The sequence below is a fragment of the Helianthus annuus genome, chromosome 3, assembly GCF_002127325.2.
Source record: "Helianthus annuus cultivar XRQ/B chromosome 3, HanXRQr2.0-SUNRISE, whole genome shotgun sequence".
NCBI lineage: Eukaryota > Viridiplantae > Streptophyta > Magnoliopsida > Asterales > Asteraceae > Helianthus > Helianthus annuus.
In genome coordinates this window covers 74,365,059-74,382,867 of record NC_035435.2, presented here as the reverse complement: position 1 = coordinate 74,382,867, position 17,809 = coordinate 74,365,059, and the positions used below count along the sequence as shown (strand labels likewise).

General features: G+C 37.4%; 2 protein-coding genes across 3 annotated transcripts; one reads left to right on the top strand and one right to left on the bottom strand.

Annotated features, from left to right (window-relative positions):
• Nucleotides 1–2,733: 2,733 nt before the first annotated feature.
• LOC110895878 (zinc finger CCCH domain-containing protein 5) lies at nucleotides 2,734–13,720 on the top strand. 2 transcript variants are annotated; one of them, XM_022143258.2, is made up of 10 exons: nucleotides 2,734–3,071; nucleotides 3,547–3,990; nucleotides 5,523–5,675; nucleotides 5,773–5,907; nucleotides 6,232–6,390; nucleotides 7,848–7,940; nucleotides 8,555–8,671; nucleotides 11,192–11,266; nucleotides 11,819–12,012; nucleotides 12,806–13,720. In XM_022143258.2, the coding sequence occupies exons 2-10, from the start codon at nucleotides 3,703–3,705 to the stop codon at nucleotides 13,536–13,538; spliced, it is 1,947 nt and encodes a 648-aa protein (XP_021998950.1). In that variant the 5' UTR covers nucleotides 2,734–3,071; nucleotides 3,547–3,702; the 3' UTR covers nucleotides 13,539–13,720. The 2 variants fall into 2 exon arrangements, with proteins under 2 accessions (XP_021998950.1, XP_021998951.1); XM_022143259.2 differs by having other exon boundaries at nucleotides 2,934–3,071; nucleotides 3,561–3,990.
• A 282-nt stretch (nucleotides 13,721–14,002) lies between these two features.
• On the bottom strand, nucleotides 14,003–14,589 carry LOC110895879. Its single transcript, XM_022143260.2, has one exon. It carries the CDS (start codon nucleotides 14,524–14,526, stop codon nucleotides 14,056–14,058), a length of 471 nt encoding a protein of 156 aa, XP_021998952.1. The 5' UTR covers nucleotides 14,527–14,589; the 3' UTR covers nucleotides 14,003–14,055.
• Between the last annotated feature and the right edge of the window lie 3,220 nt (nucleotides 14,590–17,809).

Below are 17,809 nucleotides of genomic sequence, written 5' to 3'. Positions count from 1 at the left end.
TCTGATATAGATTCCAGTTTTAATGGTTGATACCTTGTTAAGCATTAAAACTGGCATGGTAAGTTGCTGCTGTTTGGTTTAATCATAGAACAGAACCTTTAGCAATGGTTTTAATGCTTCTGATATAGCAATGGTTCTGATGCATTTGCATTTGCATTTGCATTACAGAAGTCCTTTAACATGCCAGTTTTATGCCAATTTTAAGAATTCTAACATGAAGTAAGAATTCTGTTACAACCTTGCATTCCAACCATGAAGTAAGAATTCTGTTACACCCTTTGCATTCCAACCATGATTTCAATCTTTGCATTCCAAATGCTTTGGTTAAAAGTAAGAGTTCTGTTACAACCTTTAAATGAATTTGAATTGAATCAGTCACCATATTTGATGCCAGGGTGTTTATAAGGGTGGTGGAATCGAATATGGATGGTGGCGGGAAAGGTTTTGGAAGTTGCAGGGGGTAATTTTGCTTCGAAACACAAAGTATAGGGGGTAATAAGAAAGGGCATTTTAGTAATTTACCCCAAGTCAACAGATCAGGCAACATATTTGATACCAGGGGGTAAACATGCGACATAACAGCAAACGTTGGGGGTAAAATAAAAGGGTAAAATAGTCATTTCACCCCCAAGTCAACAGACCAGTCAACAAAATTGAAGTCGTGGGGTAAAATTGCGACATAACCTCAAACAGTGGAGGGTAAAATTGCAATTATTTCATTAGGGGGGGGGGGGGTAAGGGTGCCAATGACCCCTAACCTCAGGGGGTAAAATTGCAGTTTACTAAAAAAAAATTAATATTTAAAAAAAATCGCTATATTTCACTCAAAAAAAAAAAAAAAATCGAGTAACAGTTATCGATGCACATATGCATATGTATCATTTATTTGACAAATTTCAGAATACAAATTTCGAGTAACAGTTATCGATCCATATCTGCACATGATGTTATCTCTTTCATTCTCTCCTAATCTTTCCGATTTAGAAGGAAACAAATGACACATAAAATCCCCTTAGCTTCTTTTCCTTTCTCAAAAAAAAAAAAAAAAAAAAACAACAACTCTTGAACATCAAATTCTTTCAAATCCTTTCCCGGAACATCAAATTCTTTCAAATCCTTTCCCTTCCATTCCTTTCTTTCTATAATTAAGACTAGGAGTCGCTAGTATTTCAGACAAGATAAGGGAGGGGAGATTGAGATGGTTTGGGCATGTCAGGAGGAGGCAGACGACAGACCCGAGTAGAATAGTTGAAACACTCACTGTAGATGGAAGGAGGAGTAGAGGCAGGCCGAAAATGACTTGGGATGAGCGGATTAGGCAAGATTTGCTAGATTTGCACCTCTCTGAGGACATGGTCGAGGACAGAACTTCGTGGAGACGTAGGATTAAGGTTAAGGATTTTTAGGATTGTGGCCTGGTTTTTGGTTTAGGTTCTCGTCTTATGAGTTTAATTTTTCAGTTTGTATAAGGTGTGATATAGCTTTTATAAGTTCTCACATAGTCCCGGTGTCGTAATTTACTAACACGTACTTATTCATTTATGTGTTTATTTTTATTCCCCCCTTTTTAGTAGTTGTGTGCTTATATAATGTCCCAGAAGCTTATGTTTTGATTATGGTTTATAGAGCCGGGGTCTCACTAGAAGCAGCCTCTCTATCCCTGAGATAGAGGTAAGGCTTGCCTACATCCTACCCTCCCCAGACCCTATCAATAGCTCTGCTATAGATGGGATTAGGGCCGTTCAAACTGCTCACCGCTCGTTGCTCGCTCGACGCTCGTTCGGAAATTGCTCGGAAAATGCTCTTTCGATTTGACGCTCGGTTGTAAACGAGCCGCTCTGCTCGGTTCGGTTTGTAAACAAGCCAAGCATGAGCAAAGGTCCGCTCGGCTCGGTTCGGCTCGAATTATTATTATTAATTAGTATATATACATATACATATACATATACATATACATATACATATACATATACATATACATATACATATACATATACATATAAACTTACATATATAATAAACATGCATATACACATATATATCTACACACAAATGTAAATTATACATATATATACACACATCTAAATATATACACACATTACACATACATATATACTTAAATATAAATTAAATTTAGAGTATTATATGTACCACTCTATTAGATTTTGGTCCACTATATACAAATTTACAATTACATCTATACGTACTAGCCCAACCACGCCAATAAAAGAATTAATATCAAATCTAAAAGTTAAACCCTAAACCGATAAACGATAGTCTGCTCATCGCCTCAATGTTTCATGTTGTTACCCTAAGTCGATCGTCTCCTGCTCTCAACGTAATTGTTCGTGCAATATAATCATCGACTCGTCGGTCACAACATTGTTATTAATAAGAAAAATATTATGCCATGAAATATCCATGTTTTTAAAGACATAAAAACTTGAGACCCAACATTGTCACAATCACTCTCAGCAAATTTAAATTGGGTGACACGGTTGTCCAAATCGCTCGAACTTCGCTCGACGCTCGCTCGGAATTTTTAACGCTCGAAAAATGCTCGCTTGATTTGAGGCTCGATTCTAAATGAGCTGCTCCGCTCGGTTCGGTTTGTAAACGAGCCAAGCACGAGCAAAGGTCCGCTCGATTCGGCTCGGCTCGTGAACAGCCCTAGATGGGATTATACTGGGTATGGTTGTTGTTGTTGTTGTTGAACACAGCGTACATCTTCAATCCTTTCAAGACTTCAAAACACAGATCTTCAAACCCTAGGTTCCTTCTCCAGCCAAACTTCAACCTCTCCAGCCGCACATCCACCTCCTCCTCCACGACCTCCACCTCTGCCGCCCCCCACGTTCTCAGTCGACCCTGCTCCGCCTCCTCCGCCGCCCCCCACGTTCACCCTCGACGTCAGCCCTCCACCTCCGCCGGTTTCCACCTCCGCCGCCCCTCCACTCCAGCCGACACCCACCTCCATCGCGACTCCACTCAGCCGACTCCCTCCACTCCAGCCGACTCCCACCTCCTCCGCCGTCTTCTCCACCACGGCAGCCGACACCCACCTCCATCAGGTATGTTTTAAGTTTTATTTTTTTTTCAACTCTTTGTTAATTTAATTTTGTTAATTTAATTCTGAATTTTTGTTAATTTAATTCTGAATTGGTTGATTATTTTGTTAATTTAATTCTGAATTGGTTGATTATTTTGTTAATTTAATTTTGTTAATTTAATTCTGAATTTTTGTTAATTTAATTCTGAATTGGTTGATTATTTTGTTAATTTAATTCTGAATTGGTTGATTATTTTGTTAATTTAATTTTGTTAATTTAATTCTGAATTTTTGTTAATTTAATTCTGAATTGGTTGATTATTTTGTTAATTTAATTCTGAATTTTTGTTAATTTAATTCTGAATTGGTTGATTATTTTGTTAATTTAATTCTGAATTTTGTTTATAATTGTTAGTTTGTTTGTTTGATTAGTTGTTCAACTTGATGAATTGGTTGATTAAAGATTGTGTGATTAGTTTATAATTGTAAAAAAACAGTCTTCTTCTTGCAGACTGCTGAGTTTTGGTCAAGCTCTTCTGCTGTAGATGTCTGCAGATGTGGTCCGCAGAATGCAGACGTTTTACCTCTGAAAAAACAAACAGCACCAAAAACATATATAATTAATTGTTCGGGTTTGAGACCAAAAACCCAGGATGGAGGAACAGCCGAAAAGCTTTAGCCGGAAGGAGAAGCGTAAGGCGTTGAAGAAGGAGAAGCGGAAGCAAATACGGAAGGAGGTAGCCGAGAAAGCTCGCGCCCAGGAAGAAGCTCGCCTCAATGATCCTGAACTGCAACGACAGATTCAGATGGAGGAGGAGAGAGAGAAAGAGAGGTTAGAGAGGGAAAGAAAGGACTTTGAGGAGAGAGAGAGGATCTTTCTAGAGAAGAAGAACAAGGAAGAAGAATTAGAGCGGATCGAAAGAGAATCAAAGCTACAGCTGGTACGTCACGTATGACCTAATTTAATCAAGTAGCTCTAGAAGCATGTGTACATTCACTGGAGTGGATGGGGGGTTTTTTCTAATAACTTTAACTAGGACCAACCAAATAAGACATGGTCCGTATAGAAGCCTCTGAAGGGCCAGGCCAATGCTTGTGTTGAATACTACGTTCCTGGTCTATACTCATGATCAAGCTCAATTCAACTAAACATCTATTACAAAACAAGTTTAAGGTTTTATGAATATGCTTCAGCTTGTATTTAAGTCATGGGCTTTCTTTGTCTCTGGTTCTGCAGCCACTATTACAACTTACACGTTCACACATACATGTGCCAAACACCCGGTATCCGCAAATGTCTTATGCATATGAGCTTGAGGTGTTTCAAATAATATATGAATTTGTCTAGCATAATATGTGACGCTTCCTGATAACAACATGGGCAGTACTTTATTTTAATGGATATAAAATAAACAGGATACTGCCTACAACTTGACAAGTATCTAGCTTACATAATGGACAAGTAATCTTCGTAACGGGTAATACGATAAAGGAAAGTAGTGACAAACAATTAAAAAAGTAAAATAACTCCTATGCCCTATGTAAAATCATGTAAGTGCCTGGATCCATATGGACAGTTTAACTTGTTTGTTGCTGTGGTTATGATGTTCATATGCTGTGTAATGTTTCAATATAAGCTTGGTCTTTTGTGTCCTGGGGAAGTCTGATTTGCCCAACACCGTTGTTTGACTTGTTCACACAAATGTCTCTGGATGCTTGCAGTTCAATTCATTATCATGTTCGTGTGCAGAACACATTGTGATGTTTGAGTGATTATTCCTTTTTCAGTCACTGACTGACTTAAATAGCAAGCTTAGATAATGAATCTTCATGTGGTTTAAGCTAAGCTATCATGTATAATCTTACTGCAATTTGTTAGCATTGTGTTGACCGCTTGTGGCCATAGTTGTTAAAAGCCATCGCCTCTTGCGCCTAGTCCCATTTTTCAGGCGAGGCGAGGCAGTTGCGCTTTAACTCCCCAGGTGATGGTTCAGGCGCACATTCCGGCAAGATTCCTAGATTCCGGAGAGTTTCCGACTAAATTCTGACAAGATTCTAGCCAAATTTCTACTTTTAATCTAGGAAAACTACTTTTCTACACTAATATTTTGGTACTAATTAGATGATATAAAGTATTACATAATAGACTTTGTTTATTTTATTTGAAGAATAGTATTCTTTTTCTAATACATAATGTATTTTTAAAATTTTTTCATTATGCGCTTTATTTTCTCAGGCCCTCGCTTTTTTTGCGCTTTGCGCCTAGGCCCCAGGCGGGGCCTATGCGCCTTGAGTGCGCCTAGTGCCTTTAATAACTATGCTTGTGGCATTCTTGAGTTGCAGAGCCTGTAAAGATTATACTACTTTATAATTATAGTGAAGTAATGTGTGTGTGTATATATATATGAGAGCAAAGTTGCTTAAACGGTAGTGAATAAAGTTGTGTATATCTAAAATTTTTATACTTATATAGGAAGGAGCTGAGGAAGGTCATAATGAAGATGATGAATGGGAATATGTAGAGGAGGGGCCTCCTGAAATCATTTGGCAAGGAAATGAGATAATAGTTAAGAAGAATAAAGTCAGGGTGAAGAAGAAAGACGCCAATCAAGAAACGAAAGAAGAGGTATGAAAGTCAAGCCTCCATTGAGTTATCCTTTTCTTGAGTTTGTTGCTATCCACAAGTGGGAATTTAAGCCTTTATTTTATTTTTTCTTCCGCAGGATCCTAATAGACCTACATCAAATCCACTTCCTCCACAACATGAAGCCTATGCTGCTTTCAAGAATGCACCCATGACATCAGCAGAGTTGCTGAACACTGTTGCCCAGCAGGTCCCAAACTTTGGTACAGAACAGGTTGGTCTTTGGTAGCCACTTTCAGTTGATATGACGAGATGGGGGGTCACAACAGGTTCTGTTTGAAGTGGGTCATTTTTAGTACTGGTTGGGTTGACCATGTTACTTAATAATCTAATAAGATGATTTAGTAAGTTGGATGCATTAGACCGGGCCAGCCGAGCGAATTCACCCGTTCGACCCACTCTCCGTTTAGCTATTTTTATTTGACCTGTTTTGACCTTTGAAACAAAACACAACACAATGGGTCGAAATTACCGCCTCGTCTGTTCATAATATTGTACCGAAAACAGTTTTGTGGACATCTGTTTCTTGATTTTGCAGGATAAAGCTCATTGTCCATTTCACATAAAAACCGGAGCATGTAGATTTGGGTTGCATTGTAACAGAGTTCATTACTACCCAGATAAATCTAACACGTTGCTCATCAAGAATATGTACAATGGACCTGGCCTTGCTTGGGAACAAGATGAGGGACTTGAGGTCTGTTGTTGGGTTCAGGCTGTGATTCTAGTATCCTAATCATAAATATAAGTATCTTTATTAGAGTGGATTCTTATAACTAGTGGTGACTGATAAAACTAACTTAAGGGGTCATGGCTATGCAAAACTGTTAATTCATATACACAAGTAAAAAAAGAGTTGCTGTATGCATATGGAAATCTGTTACAGTAACCATAAAAGAACATTTTCATAAGTTAACATTTTCATGTTTCTGGTATTACTCTCTCTCTCTCTCTCTATATATATATATATATGTGCGTGTATGAGTTGTTATATGTGCAAAATTTGAGTGTAACTTTGATTCTTTAGTACAAACCGTGATTTACTGTTGCTTGCTTCTGTTGTTCTTGACATTATGATATCAGAATTTTCCCAAGATCCACAGTGGAGGTTCGTGGTTTGAGGATCGGAGATGAAACGTTACTAGCAATTTGTATCCTACCGTGTAACTTGATTATTTTGTTTATTTGTTTTCCCTGGTGATTCGTTGATCTTAATAACATTACCGTACAAGTAATTGCTCATATAAGCTTCTGGTCATTTCTGTATCTAGTGCATGTATTAAAATCGCTTCTGGATAATTAACATACGAGTTTCCCATCCTAATACGGTTTCTTAGTGTTAAATTTCATAGTGTTTTTCCTTAAATTCAGTTATGTGATGACACATCTTAGAAAGACAGTTTATGACTGATGGAATTCAGTATGGTTAGGTTAAGCTCAATGGATATTTGCCATATTATGTGTACAATGGCTATTGATTAAGGTCTACTTTATAAAGGTGGGAAGATCTATCAATTATATTTTAAGTTTGTATGTGCTTGCCTCATACACACGTGACACATCTTATAGTATGGAATGGATACTATATATGTATATCTGAATATATATGTATATAATTGCATATGCATCCATATGTGCTTATATATGTGTGTGAGTGTGTGCACGCGTGTGAAATCATCCTTGATCCATCTTTTGATCTGCAGTATCTAAGATTGATTTTTAGCTCTCTTGTATAGATGGTTCTACTCATGAGTATGCACCCTTGATGTGTCTAATTAAAACTCCCTTAGATCTTGACATAACTTCACTTTTCATGAAGGTGATAACGAATTAGGTTAGGTAAATCTGTTATTAAACGGTAATGTGTATTTGGTTTGTATGTTATTGGACCATGCTCATTATATATATAGGTACCAAGTAAGTTGTGATGTAATGATATAAATTTGCATAAGAATAAAAAATGGTGTTAAGTTTTATTTTTGGTCTTACTGCCTTAGAATATGATTTCTATTGATGTCTATTGGTTTTGTGGTGTTTTCGTAATTTGCAATAGCTTATTTTCAAATCATATGAACATTTGTTATTTTCCTTGCTTTTCTTTTTTACAATCAACTATTGTTAATAATGTACTCCTTGGATTTTCTGACCATACAGTATACAGAGGAGGAAGTGGAGCGCAGTTATGAAGAATTTTACGAAGATGTGCATACAGAGTTTTTGAAGTTTGGAGAAATTTTAAATTTCAAGGTCTAAATGAATATATCTCTTTAAAACCGACATGGGAGTAGTTAATATTCTTGGATTTTTCTTTTTATTTATTTATTTATTTTTGTTAATAGCATGTCTGAATTTACAAAAAGTAGATTAACTGGAGTAGTACTGAATAGTTAACATGTCAGACCCATTTACATATGAATGGGTCCGCAGGTGAATTGGGTCTTGCGGGTTGAAGGTTCCCTGTTTTTTAATGAATAAAGCAACTTTCTAAATATTTTATTCAAAATCATTATATTATTACTGAGATATTGTAACTTTTGTAATCATATTTGACGCATGACTTGTATGTAATAAAATTGGACGAAGAGTGCTTTGGGTCAACCCAAACCGACCCTCAACAAATTCGTTTTGACCCGTTAATCCACCCATCCATTTTGCCACCTCTAAGTTATAAACTGACATACATCACTTTCTTCCCAATATGAGAAAATTGACCCAGTTATAAAAATCAAGTTCAATCATGTTGAACAGCTCTGAATCAGCTACAGAGAACATATGTATGAGACCTTTGGCAACAACAAACATTAAATATGGCAGGATTTTTTTATGGTTACTATGTCGTGGTTGATGATGTTTGTTTGCAGGTGTGCAGAAATGGTTCTTTCCATTTGCGAGGCAACGTATATGTCCACTATAAGTCGTTGGATTCAGCTGTGATGGCTTACAGTGCTGTACATGGTCGTTATTTTGCTGGCAAACAGGTATGATGCATTTTTTTCCATGCTCAAGTTGCATAATTTATGTTTAACCTTATATATGTATGCAACTTTTATTATAGGCAGATACTGGTATTCAACTTTATTTTTAGAGTAAATTACAAGTTTTGTCCTTTATGTTTACCCCAAATTGCAGGCGCTGTCCTTTGGGCCAAAAGTTTACAGGCGGTGTCCTTAACCTTTTAAAATCTTGCACGTTTTGTCCTTTTAGCCAAACCTAGTTAGATTTTTTGGTTAAATCTGATCATGTGTCTTGCACATGAGGGTATTCTTGTCATTTCACCTCACCAGGACTATTGAGTAAATGATTTATATTAAGGGACTAATTATGTAAAAAATAAAAGATTAAAGTATAAATGAAAAAACCTTGCACTCTCTCTTTCTCTCCAACTTTCCACCACAACCACCACCACCATTACCGCACACCTGCCGCCACCCATCCCAACCACCACCATCACCCACACACCCCATAATCAACCCCTTATTCACCTGTGAACACTACCACAAACCTTGTCACTATTGTAACCACCAACTCCATCACCGTCTTCACCATACACCACCTACCCCCATCTAATCTCCACCATCGAAAACCCACTGAAAACTCACCATTAAACACCTCTGAAACTTACCACCCACCTCAGCCTTCATCACCTCCATCCCCACCTACCGACCACCACCAAATTAAATGTTGAATCACAAATCATCAACACAAATGAATCACAAATCATCAACACAACTAAGTACTAACAAGAACCTATGACCAAAATCAAAACAACAGTCTTTTCCAAACAACAACCCTAGAAGCAAAACAAGATCAAACCCAAAAAATAACTACAAACTCACCGGAGCAACAGAAACGACGTCGTATACCGCCGCCGCCGCACCTAACCCACCACCACAACCACCCCTTCACTTCCACCCACCACCAAACGTCGCCGCAACCAAATCACTCGCTGCCGCCGCACTAACCCACCACCACATCCACGAACTTATTCTTGATATCGTACCGTAATAAACGAACTTATACTGATCGAGTATGTAGCGTGTGGGTAATGATGAAATTGTTTTTCTATTTTGATTTAAGATCTATGAAAATAGCGACTTAATATACCGAAGCATCCTCACTGGATTAAATCACCAACAAAACAAAACACTGAGAAATATAAGGGATAGAGATTAGAGATTGACAATTTCAGATGACATCATCTGAAACTTTCAACTATGAGAGAGAAGAGAAGAGAGAGAGTTCAGATTATGTTAGAGAGATTTTTTAGTTTATTTCAAATTAGTCCTAAATATAAGATGTTTTACACTATAGTCCCTGAAGAAATAAAGAAATGAAACGACAACAATGCCCTCATGTGCAAGGCACATGACCAGATTTAACTAAAAAATCTAACTAGGTTTGGCCTAAAGGACATAACGTGCAAGATTTTGAAACATTAAGTAGCGCTAAAGGACAGCGCCTGCAATTTGCTGTAAACATAAAGGACAAAACTTGTAATTTACTCTTATTTTTATTCATCTTAAAGTGGCTAATCATAGGATTTTAGGGTGAAAGCCACTTCTCTATTTATGCCATTTTTGGAACACAAAATTGAAAGTCAGAAATGTAACGAGATGGCCTAATAGACTTGGACCTCATAAAGAAATATTTGGCTTTAACTATTGTTTTTCATGTCTAAATCATGAATGCATATTGCTGTTTTTATCCAGTTCTAGTCTGTTAATGAAGCAAATTCTCAAGTTAGTCTCCATTAGATTTGGTAGTTATTGAAGAGTACAGAGTATGTGGATTTGTTCATACCTAAATAAAAATGAGATTAAACTTTTCTTCGGTGAATACATGAATCTAGATGTCAAGTTTTTTTCTCTTTCTTCTTTCTATAGGTTATTGATCGTTTATCACTCAGGAGTCTGTGGAAATTCAGTAGGGTATATAGAGATAATGGGGCGAGTCTTGTTACATGCAAAGAAAAAAACCTTAAATGGGGGGTGGGGTGAGGAAAATGATCTGGGTCAAGATACATTAATTTAGATAAGTTGGTTCATGGGTCCGATCAAGATCTAATAGCTAGTGGGCCAGATCTAGATTCATTTAGTTGGATCATGGGCGACGTCAGATTTGTCTTTTGAATGGCAAAATTCCTCATTTTGAGCCAACCCCAAGACTCGAACTCCCACCACTTGGTTGGGACACTCCACTGTCCTCATTGGGACGGGCGACGTCAGATCATTGGCAAATCTGGTCTGATCCTCCCCAGTGACAGGCCTAATCTTTTAGTTCTATTCTATCCATTGTTACATTCAAAGATATTTTTCTAAAAGCAGAGGAAGTAGCAGCATTTATATGCTCAATTGAAGTTATTACAAAAGAACGTTTCTCTTTTTATGTGTTAGCTTATATTTGCTTGTACAATATGAATTTAAGGGATCTATATCACTGAATCATTGATTGATGTGCTACTGGATTTGGCTTTAGTTACTTTGGATTGCTATTGATAGGTTAAATGTGAGTTCGTTAGTCTAACTAGATGGAAGGTTGCCATATGCGGGGAGTACATGAAATCAAGGCTCAAGGTAAGTCAATCTATCTATTAACTGACTTCTATTGTATGTTGATTAAAGGTGGCAATATCCACCCATTCAGACATAAAAGGGCTGATTTGGATTATGTTATATCTCTAACGGGTCGAACGGGAAAAACAAAAAAAAAACTTTAGCTAAAATGTAAACAGGTCAAATGGGTTGAAAAATTCCAAAGCATATTTGTAGTGCATGCAGTCCCTAAAATCGTTCTATTCAATATATCTAGATACTTATTGTTATAACACACTTATTATAGTCATATTTCACACTTACCTTTTTGCAAAAAAAAAAAAAAAAAGAGAAAAAAATTGGAAAAAGTTTCTCGAATCAACCCAAGCCACCAGACCTGATGCCCTGAATCAAGGCATTTTTTGTTTTGACCCATTACCCAACTGACCCAAACCCCATTTTTCCACCTCTAAAGTTGATGTATCTTCGATTCAGTGTTTTTTAACTGAAAGTTTGTGATTAGTATTGATATCTGGTAGTGGTAACCTGAATCTCATTTCTCTATTTTTATTAATGTTTTGTGCCTGTTACCAGACATGTTCCCGAGGGTCTGCTTGCAACTTTTTACACTGTTTCAGTAACCCTGGTGGAGACTATGAATGGGCTGATTGTGATAAAGCGCCGCCTAGATATTGGGTCAACAAGATGACTGCTTTGTTCGGGTATTCAGATGAGAGTCCAAAGGACCAGCAACACTCCTCCACGATATTTACATCAGACAGAGACAGGTTTGCTTTACATATATATGTGCGGGCGCTCGGGGGGCAAAAGTGAAAGTGCACTAATTTTAATGTTATTTTACTAATTTCGTGAAAATAACGCTAAAAGCGGGGGACGGTTAACCATGCATCATCATGTGGTGGCGTTGAAAGCTGAAAGACAAGGGGGTACATGCATTAATCGGCCTTTTGCCGAGTGTTATGTGCCTTATGTCCAAGGCTTGATGCAAAACTACTATCGACCTGGGGGTCTCACTGGAAGCAGGCTCTCTATTCCTACGGGGTAGAGATAAGGCTGTCTACATCTTACCCTCCTCAGACCCTACCTTAGCTTTGCTATTGGTGGGATTTACTGAGTTTGAAGACGATGATGATGATCTAAATACTTTCTGTTCAAAGGAAATATAGTTATCCAAATATTTTTTTTCAATGGTAGTATATGAATAAAATGATAAAAAACTATCAGACTTTCTTATTTCGCATGAAAATGTTTTCAACCTGATTTTGACCCCAAACTCATAAAATACATGGAAATCTCCCTCAACCCAACTTGTCTAGAATGCACTTGTGATTTTTATTTTTAAATTATGACTTTACCTTTTAATTTGGTCAAAAACTGAGGTACTTGTTTAGTGTAATCTACTATTTTTGCTAGTTTAGGTACTTTAATATTATTAGAACTTGGGCAACCTTTGACCAGTTGGCCTGTTTTCTTTCAGTTTCGGTTTCAAGTTTTGTATGTATCTATTGTTTTCTCTTTCTATTGGAATTTGTCTGAGATTTGAACTTTGTTGGTTGACAGTTATCACTACAAAAGACACCGGTCTATTGACTCGAGTCAACACAACGGAAATTCCAGTAGAAGCTACCGTGAAGAAACTCATGCACGAAAGAGCAGACGCCGTGAACGCCAAGAAGATGACAACGTTTATGAAGATGCAACGGAATATATAAATAATCACAACCCGGAAACTGATTCTGATGGAGACCGGTTGGACAGGAAGAGGCACGGTGATCGTTCAGAAATACACACCAGGAAAAAGAGTAAATCGAGAGATCATCATAGGAGAACTCCTGTCTCTCGTGGCAGTAGTAGTTCTGATGAAGATTTATGCACACACGCTCACGCTAAAAGGAAGTCACGACACAGAAAGAACATCGCAGAGTCATCTAAAGATGTGAAAACCGAACCTAGTGAAGGCGACTTGTTAAGACAGAAAACCAAATCCACCCGTCGAAGATCACGGCATGATGATCGCGTTGAGGTGGACTACCAAGAATCTAAGAAAGCTGAGGGCCGTAGACAGCATCGGCCCAGGTCACATGAAAGTGCAGACAAAAATGACGCAAGTGACCGTTGGCAGCCGCACATTGAACATGATTATGATTATGAGATATCTGATGGTAGGAAACCGAAAGACAGGATAATAGATCATGAAACACCTTCGGGTAGTGTTGTGGAAGACGCATCAAAAGAAATGCAGCGTAGTCGTGAGCGTGACGACAGAACAAGGGAGAAGAGAAAAAGAATTTGAGAAAAGTCGGTCTAGACTGACAAAACTGACTGACCAGACTGGAACTGGCTATGTTCGGTTCGGTTTGGTTTGCGGCCATAGAGTTTGTGAATTAGCTTGAACGTATAATTACTTTTCAAATCTGAGACGATGTCGTTTTATGTTTATTTTCATATAAATTAGAATATTCCGAGTTCAAGTTTGACAACCTTTACTTATAGGGCCGCATTGGTGGGGCGGAAAAGGTGATACAGACCGTATTGGTCCTATCACTGTCACATCAATCATTTCTTTTCGGGTGAAAAAGTGACACGGGCGAAAAAAGTGACATGGACCGTATCGGTGGGGGGAAAAGTGATGCGACCCGTACCACACTATCACTTCTTGTGTTAGCAACCTAATTTAATTATACACTTCAAAACTTTTAAAACTGATCATAAACTCTGTTATCACCTTTTCAAATAATCATACAGTATACACGTGTAAGTAAAATCAACATATATATTTGACATGTATCTGGAATTTATTTTTATAAACTTTAGTTAGTAAAGGATTTAAAATTGAAATTATGTTGGACATCCCTAATGCGAAAACAGGGGAAGAAGCAGCGGAACAAATGAGCACCGATATTAAACACACATCCAACGGCACCCGCAGACCTCTCTGTTTCTGTTGACTGCAGCACAGGCACTCCGTAAACTGGATTCTTAACCATATATTGCTGATAAGAACAACCAGTTTCCACATCACCAGATGAAGATGATGGATTCACATTGCTGATGTCATGTTCTTTTGGCAATACAGAGAACTTTACATCAGCTGTCAACAGATGTTGAGTGTAGGTCTGCTGTTCGTAATCTAACCGCGAGGGTAATGGCGGAGCTGACGGCTGAAACGCAGGGCTGCAGCAGCATGGTGGTGGAGAATGGTGGTGGATGGTTGTGATCCTTTTCTTCTTCTTCTTTTTGGACCAGAACTTGAGGGATTTTAGGTGTTTCATCACTTTCATGGTGTTTATGAATTGGGTTTTTTGAGAGATAAAAGGGTGTTGTGAATGACTTTTGAGATTATGCAGATTATAAATTCAAAATTGTAATCATTTTTCAGATCATATAGCCGTTGCTAAAAGGAGGGGTGGATAATTCAAAAGGTAGTGGAGCTGCTTTGAAAATGAGTTAATCATATCATTTTTATTCAATTTTAATTATGGTTCAGTTTTGTTATACAAAAAGGGTTGTGGCATTAGTGGCAGAGTTTGAATGAAAAATTAGTGGACGTCAGACTCTCAAAATCTAAATTAGTAAGGGCTGCACTCTAAAAAATCCAATATGTTACACTATAAAAAAATTCAGAAATTTTCAGTAAAATTAATACCATCGAGCGCAAAATCAGTAGGAGCCGGGGCAACCCAGGCCACAAAAAACCCTCGCCACTGTGCGGCACACTTGTTTGTAATTGGTTATTTTTGCATGAATTTAAATATATAGTTTTAAAAATAATTCTCAACCCAATGAGCGCTGAAAAGTAAAAATAAAATTATTAAAATAGGTTTAAGGGATTCAGATTATACTATATAAGGTTAATTTGAACTTTTATTTACTTTTTTTAAGTGGTTCTTTCAATAATTGAAGCCAAACCAGATTAGATCGAGATCTTACAATCATATAAAAAAACCTTGTCGAGTTCAAAAAAAAAAAAAAAAAAAATGAAAACTTCATCTTCACCACCCATTCAACTAATCCGTGGTGGAGATTGACAGAGTACAAAAAATGTGTTTTCAACGACTGTAACATTTCTGGCACACAAGTGTAACAACTTTTACACCTTCTCTCTCCTTCTCAACATGTCTGTAATTTTTACACAAAAATCTTTCTATAAAATATATAACATATTTGTTACATGTGCTGCAAATTAAACACTTCGTAAATTATAGGTTCTAAAATCTGTACACTTCATATAAATTCTGAAAAACTACTATCAAAACCTATAAAAAGTGTAATGGCTGAAATTGTAACATGTTCTCTCTCCTCTGACATAAAAGTGTAACGGTGTCAGACAAAAAGTGTAACATGCAGCATGTTTGTGTCCACCCATTGAGGTTCTTGAGTTTTTTTTAACTCTTAAGCGATTTCTCCAAGCCCCTAACATGTGTGTGTGTATATACATAGTGGCAAGATCTAGGGAAAACACCCAAAGTGTGAAAACAGTGAGAACGTTTCATAGCTGTTGGAACAAAACAATATACGAACAAAATTGATGTGGTGGCGTTTTCGTAAATATCTATAACTTTCGAATGTGCGCGGGCTTCATTAAGGGTAAAAAGGTAATTGTGCATATACATAACCTTACAAACAACACCGTAACATATAAACTTCCCACAAAACCTCCCCAACTTCTACGGAAAACGCGAAAACCCTAGATGAACATGAAGACTTATATTATGGCGTCTAAAGACCAATCACGATCCAAAAATGGAAAACAAAGTGAGTTAACTGGGTTGTAGATTATACTAGTTATTTGATGTTATTAACGTTTTAATTTCAAGAATATTTGTGCAGTTTCTAGAGGAAAGGAAACCAGAAAGTCACCTCATCGTAAACGCCAAAGTACCGACGAACAAATGAAGAAGGCAACATCAAAACAAGGTTATAGTTGTTACATTTTGTGTCATTTAAAACACCAACATATGGTTACTATGAAGCATGTACATGTTAACTATCTTGTGTATTTGTAAACGCCATATAAAGGCTAACTTTGAAATATATTTGACCTAAAAATGCCAACTACTGCTATGATGTATTGTATAAATTTTGAACGCCATATAGGATGTGTTATGGAAGAATGAACTGAAATAAATTTACCTTTTACATGTATACTTTCAGTCAAACTTTGAAAACACCATATAAGTCATATAAAGCTAATGTAAAGATGTTTGTGAAAACGCCAATGAATTTTATCTTGTTTTTAGGCGAAGACCGTTTGAAAGTCAAGATAAAGATGCACACAGATGAGGTTGAGCCAGGATGTTGAGGTTCAAGAAGAACCTTATTATCAGTTCAGTGGGGCTAGAGTTTTATTAAGGGTGGAAAATACTTGATTGGTTGGTTTGTCAATTTTAATGCAAATCAAATACAAACAGTACAAAACATGGGATTTGGTGCTGCCCTGAAAATGAAGATACACAGTATACCAACAATGCTTGGATACTGGCTTGTGGAAAATTACAATGCAGAAACAAACAATTTAAATGTCGGCAACCATACGACACATATGAATGCGGAGTTGATACACTCTTTAACGGGTATACCAAATGGAAACATCGCCGTGACGACCAAAAGATCATCAAAGAATGACAAAGTAGTGGCTGAATGGAGAAGACAGTTTATAGGGACAACCTAGATTAAAAGACCAGGTGTGAAGGCGTACTTTGATGACATTTTACCTGCGATAAATGATTATGGGAGAAACTTTTGTCTAAATTTCCTTATTGCATTCTTCACTAGGGATGAGCAAATCAGACCCGGTACCGGTACTGAACCGGGTGCTTTTTCCGTACCGATTCGGTACTCACTTTTGACATTTTCGGTACCGGTCCGGTACGGTACCGGTTCGGCACCGGTATCTACCGATTTTTACCCTCAAATACCGGTACCGTACCGGTACCGAACCGTACCGAACAGGGTATATTCGGTACCGGTACTGGTACCCACTTTTAGGGATTTTCGGTACCGGTTCTTTCGGTACCGGTACCGGACGGTACCGAGCTCATCCCTATTCTTCACTATCATTGGGCATGTAAGTGACAACGTTGCTGTAAACCAACAATTTTTGCACAACGTTAAACCAAACATTCAAATCAACCATCCACCATGTCCTTATCAAATTTCATCGGCTTCGTTATCCGGTTTTGATTGGTTTTATGCGACGACTCGACCTAAAACCTACTTACTAAATAAACATAACCAAAACCATGACACTTGAGTCTTTTACCCAAAAAGGGCATAACTAATGATGGCAGTACCTACATCCCATAATCATGAGAGAAAGGCCAGTCTAAGAAAGTGAGACGATGTTGGGAATCATGGTATCAAAATATTAGCGGAAGCGGTTTATATAATTTACCAAAAGCCGATTATATAAATTTGATTTATTAATCCAATTAATAAATATTCCCAATCAGGATCAAGGTTATACGCGTATAAACAAATAAACGGAATAAACAACCATAGAGGGTTTTAGTAATCAACCTTTGACGACTACACCGGAATTGTAACACGCGGGTTACAACGAAT